The sequence below is a fragment of the Silene latifolia genome, chromosome 1 (genome assembly GCF_048544455.1).
Source record: "Silene latifolia isolate original U9 population chromosome 1, ASM4854445v1, whole genome shotgun sequence".
In the NCBI taxonomy this organism is placed as follows: domain Eukaryota; kingdom Viridiplantae; phylum Streptophyta; class Magnoliopsida; order Caryophyllales; family Caryophyllaceae; genus Silene; species Silene latifolia.
The window spans coordinates 36,157,478-36,163,075 of NC_133526.1; the positions used below are offsets into that span (position 1 = coordinate 36,157,478).

The following is a 5,598-nucleotide window of genomic DNA, read 5'->3' on the forward strand; positions in this document are numbered from 1 at the left end:
AGAGCTTTATCCTGACATTCGTGTGCCCCGTCATCCGCGCGCTTCCTATGCTCCACCTCAGGCCCATACCGTTACTGCCACTGCTCAACCAACTGGCTCTCCTTCATCAAAACCCTGGCTTCTTGATAGCGGTGCTTCACATTATGTCACCGCTGACTTAGAAACGCTTGCCCTTCACTATCCATATGATGGCACTAACGAGATTGTTATAGGCGATGGTTCGGGTCTCCCTATTTCGCACACTGGTTCAACCTCTTTTTCTATCTCTTCACATAATTTTTCTTTATCTAATGTGTTTGTTGTTCCAGGCATTCACAAAAATATTATCTCTGCATCTAAATTTTGTTCTGATAATAATGTTTCCATCGAATTCTTACCCTCGTCTTTCTGTGTTAAGGATCTTAAAACGGGGGCACTACTTCATCAAGGTCCTGTCAAAGATGGCGTCTATCAAAGTCTGCCCACTCGTGAGTCTGTTGCCCACTCTACTGCCTCCAGCTTCCATCATCGAGTTGGCCATCCGTCGTTTCCTGTTTTGCGTCACTTAGCTCATAGTCTTAAAATTCCTCATATTAAGGATACTCCTTGTAATTCATGTCTTATCAATAAAAGCACCAAATTACCATTTAATATTTCGTCTCTTGTTACTCATGCTCCCCTCGAGGTTGTGTTTAGCGATTTATGGACTTCTCCGTTGTACTTTGTTGATCACTTCAAATATTATGTTGTCTTCGTCGATCACTACACTAAATATGTCTGGCTTTTTGTCTCAATTGTTCTATGTTTAAATGTCTTATTCATTTATTTGCTCTTCTTGAACCTTCTCGGCTACTAAAAGTTTAGTTATTTACTAAATCCAAAAATTATGCATGTTTTAACTTTCAATAAAACTTTCTGTTGCCACCCGTGCAGTGTAGAGGTTCAAAAACCAATTTCGAAAATAATTTGATCACCTAAATACACTTGTTAATTTGTCATCCCATACCAATAACAAAAAATCCGTTCCTACTTTTTTTTTTTGTTTCATGATAGAAATAGCTTCGAGGACTATACCAAATCAATGTTATCGCATGATGTTTAGTACTCCATTTCATCCAAACCAAAGGTAACAGTTGCTTTATTACACCTGTCGAGACACGTTTTATAACGCGAATATCTTTAGTTACACATTATTAAAAATTATAAAAATTTGATATTCTTATAACATTCATGACGATAAATAAAACAAAATCTCACATGACTATATTTTGTCTTATAGATTAAGAATAATATCAAAAATTCTCTACGACCATGAATAGTGTCGAAAAGCAAGTGTTACCTTTGGTTTGGATGAGAGTGAGTCATTTTAGCATTGTTTGATATAATAATCTAAAAAAAATTAACTTGACGTCATATTTTGCTACCATAATTTATTCGTAATTGACTTAATATCTTTAAGCAAATCTTCAAAGTTAGTTTTACTATAAAATTTGGTTAACTTATTTTGATCATACATTTATTCCATATCTTTATTACGAGTAATACATGGACTAATTTATACTCGGAATGTCTTTGCTTTAATATCATCCTCACAAGTCACAACTCACAAGGAAGTATAATGAAACATCGTATATTGAAAAAGCGATAACAGTATATTTGGTAGAAAACATGTTACTCTTAGTGCGACTTATCGAAGTCGTCGGACGTCGGGGCCAACTTGAAACCCTACAAAGACCAAACTTAAACTCATGCATTAAATTTGGCACCACCTCACCTCATTACGCGTATTTTGAAAACTCTACCCTTTCCACATTTTGACTTCTCAAACTCCCACCCTATATAATTCCTCATATTTCCACTCTTTTAACATACTCCCACACTCCAACAGTTATATTAATTTAAACATGACTACTAATCACTCAATATTTTTACAAACATTAACATCCTTAATAATCTTCCATTTCCTAATAATCCACACCCGTTCACTATCACCACCTCCACCACCCGCGACACCCACTAACGCAACCACTCCAGTCCCAGCATCGACTGTATGCCAATCAACCCAATACCCGGGTTATTGCAGCAATGTACTTAAATCCGATAACCAAACCGCTAATGTTTATGAATATGGCCGATTTTCATTCAAACGGTCCATATCCCAAGCTACAAAATTTCTAAAACTCGTTAACAAATATATAGCCAAAAGCCGTAAACTCGGGCTTACCCCGTCATCTGTAGGAGCCCTACAAGATTGCCAGTTCCTGGCTCAGCTCAACCTCGACTTCTTAACGACGTCGTTTCAATCCGTCAACACCACCCAAAACAAAACCATCTCCTTAACCAAAGCCGAAGACGTCCAAACATTCCTAAGCGGAATTCTAACCAACCAACAAACCTGCATTGACGGGCTCACCTCGGCCCAATCATCCGGGTCCATACAATCGGGTCTAAACTCTCCGTTACTAAACGATACTAAACTCTACTCGGTCGCATTGACACTCTTTAACAAAGCCTGGGTTCCACGTACAAAGAAAAAACCATCCCATAATAAAGGGCGAAAGCGGTCTCCATTCCAAGACGGCCACCTCCCCTCGGTAAAAATGTCGGCTCAGACTCGGACCGTCCTCGAGGCTAGCCTTCGCAATCGAAGGCTCCTCGACGGAGGTGACGACGATGAGGGAGAGGTTTTGATAAGTGATGTAGTAATGGTGAGTTTGGATGGGAGTGGGAATTTTACTGCGGTAAATGATGCAGTTGCTGCGGCACCAAATAATACTGATGGGAGTGAAGGGTATTTCTTGATTTATGTTACTGCGGGAATTTATGAAGAGAATGTGTCGATTGATAAGAAGAAGAAGTATATTATGATGATTGGTGATGGGATTAACCAGACTATAATTACTGGGAATCGCAGTGTTGTTGATAATTTTACCACCTTCAATTCTGCTACTTTTGGTAAGTTGCTGCTATTTTTTTCCACCTAATTTATTTTTGCAGTACATGTACAATTACTTAATACAGTTTTCTATTGTTTGAGTATAATTGCATGGATGCGATCTTGGTCTTTATCGTATTATGGTCTTTATCATGCATTCATAAATGAATTTACGTCAATTTTTAAAGTTGAACAGTCTACAAGTGGAGATATTTTTTTTAAAAAAAAATAGTGTGTATTTAGTGGGTTTAAATAGTGAAAAGGTAGTATCAAAGAATGAATGGTAGACAATAAATTTTAGGATAAATTGCCATCTCCCTATTGTAATGTCTCTGTCTTGATAGAAACACTCGTGTCGGTGTGTATTTCAAATGCATGCAAGTATTGTTTGTTATGCTAACATTTTTATCTAAGAAATATTCCGATCTTAATTATTTGTTTATTTTTTAACTAAAATAAAATACTCTTGGGGTACTTTATTTTAAGGGAAATAAATAATTGAGCTTGGTGAACTTAACATAACTCAAAATATAAAACGATACTTCCATATAACACCAACTTTTGTGTACATTCTTTGATATATTTACTTGTAGAAATATGGTATTGAAACTCGATATAACCGTTAAGTTATTTCATTTTCTTAACTCACCCATTGCAAAATCCAGAAACTCTTAAAATAAAGCTACATACAAAATTGTAAGACAAGTCTTGTTTCAAATGATTTGAAATAAGACGGACTAAATATCACCATTTTTTAAATAAAATGTAATCATTTAATGGCAAAATGTCATAATTAAAGTTGTCACTTTTACCCTGAATACAATGGTAATATTTTATCAGAAAATAATAACATTTTATTATAAAATGACTACATTTAGTCGGTCTTATTTCAAACGGAAAATAACCCGTTTGAAATAAAAATTTGAGAATTGCAAGATCTAGAGACTTTTAGGTACGGAAAATTATAAAAACTAGTGGTGGTAGCACAAAGAACAAGAAATGGATAAACACTAACTTGAATGATTTGCATGGCATGTTTAATGGGAGCAGGTCTGGTTGGTGATGTCTGATTCATCTAATTTCGCGTCCTAGTCAATAATTGATCTGCCATACTTTAATTTTGTTACACAAGTTGAACAGTACGGAATAAAATGGTTATTTTCATGGCCACTTTAATATCTGCAATTCGATCGACAAATAATTGAAACGAAGAGACTATAACATATAGACATATGTTAGCTAACAGCTACAATTACATCATGTAATCAATAATTGTAATGCAATCTCATGTGATGTTGTCTATAATGCAGCTGTTGTAGGAACAGGATTCGTGGGCATAAACATAACAATTCAAAACACCGCAGGAGCAATCAAACATCAAGCAGTAGCCCTAAGAAATGGAGCAGATTTGTCAACCTTCTATTCTTGTAGCTTTGAAGCTTACCAAGACACATTATACGTACATTCCTTGAGACAATTTTACCGAGAATGCGACATTTATGGCACGGTCGATTTTATTTTTGGTAACGCTAATGTTGTCTTCCAAAATTGCAACTTGTTCCCCCGCCTTCCAATGGCCAATCAATTTAATGCCATCACTGCTCAGGGTCGGACTGATCCAAACCAAAACACCGGGATTTCGATCCAGAATTGCACCATTCGAGCTGCTGATGATCTTGCTAGCAGTAATAGCTCCATCAAAACTTATTTAGGTCGTCCGTGGAAACAATATTCACGAACGGTTTATTTAGAGTCATTTATAAGTGACGTGGTAGATCCATCGGGTTGGAGAGATTGGAACGGGACATTTGCATTGGATACTTTGTATTATGGGGAGTATAACAACACTGGTCTGGGTTCTAATACCACAAGTAGGGTGACATGGCCGGGTTTTCATATTATGAATGCTACTGATGCAGCTAATTTCACGGTGTCTTCTTTTATATTTGGAGATCAATGGCTAGATCAAACCGGAGTACCATTTTTCAGCGGGCTGCTATAAACAAATTAAAATAGTTTGGAAAGAACCTAGTTTAGCACCGTTTGTAATTTATTATACTATTTTTTATTACTTGAAGATTATTTTTTTTTATCATATGTCAATTTTTTTTATTATTTGAATGGTCAACGTTCTAAATGTCGACCATAAGTTAAAATTCATGTACGAATTAATAAAGGGTACAAATAAAATATACTCCATATTATGCTTAGAATCATTGTTTCTCATCTTAATCGAGTTAGGCCAATCAATCAAATTCTAGAGCTAGATTACATTGCTTACAAAAAGTTAGGGGGTTTTATTGATTGCGGATTTTGGAATGTATTCGGTTTATTTTAATGTTTACTTAAGTTAAATAAATTGCAAGAAACTTGGATACTTTATGAATTCTTAATCCATTTCAACACCTAAATCTAATACTTGACTCTCTCGTATGAAGTTTATTTTACCATTGCCTCTAAATTGTCAATATTGTATAAAAAGAAGTCGTTCACCTTACTACACTCAATCTAACATTGTTGACCTCAAATTTAAAGTTGACGGTCATTGACCACCATTGACTAATTATTAACCGCCATTGGTAACTTATTTGACCATCTCAACAAAGAATGTAAATAATGTACAATTGCTACTTGTACCCCGGCCCTCTGGTACGGGCTAATCCTTCTTGTTCCGGGTGTAATTC

At 35.8% G+C, this 5,598-nt stretch overlaps 1 protein-coding gene across 1 annotated transcript; it reads left to right on the forward strand.

Annotated features, from left to right (window-relative positions):
* Positions 1-1,801: 1,801 nt before the first annotated feature.
* LOC141603349 (putative pectinesterase/pectinesterase inhibitor 41) lies at positions 1,802-5,127 on the forward strand. Its single transcript, XM_074422895.1, has 2 exons — positions 1,802-2,934; positions 4,225-5,127. Exons 1-2 carry the CDS (start codon positions 1,884-1,886, stop codon positions 4,914-4,916), a joined length of 1,743 nt encoding a protein of 580 aa, XP_074278996.1. The 5' UTR covers positions 1,802-1,883; the 3' UTR covers positions 4,917-5,127.
* Positions 5,128-5,598: the final 471 nt, after the last annotated feature.

Coding starts and splice junctions, on each gene's coding strand:
- LOC141603349 (XM_074422895.1), top strand. CDS start 1,884: ATGACTACTAATCACTCAATATTTTTACAAACATTAACATCCTTAATA. Junction 2,935..4,224: donor CTTCAATTCTGCTACTTTTG/GTAAGTTGCTGC, acceptor TCTATAATGCAG/CTGTTGTAGGAACAGGATTC.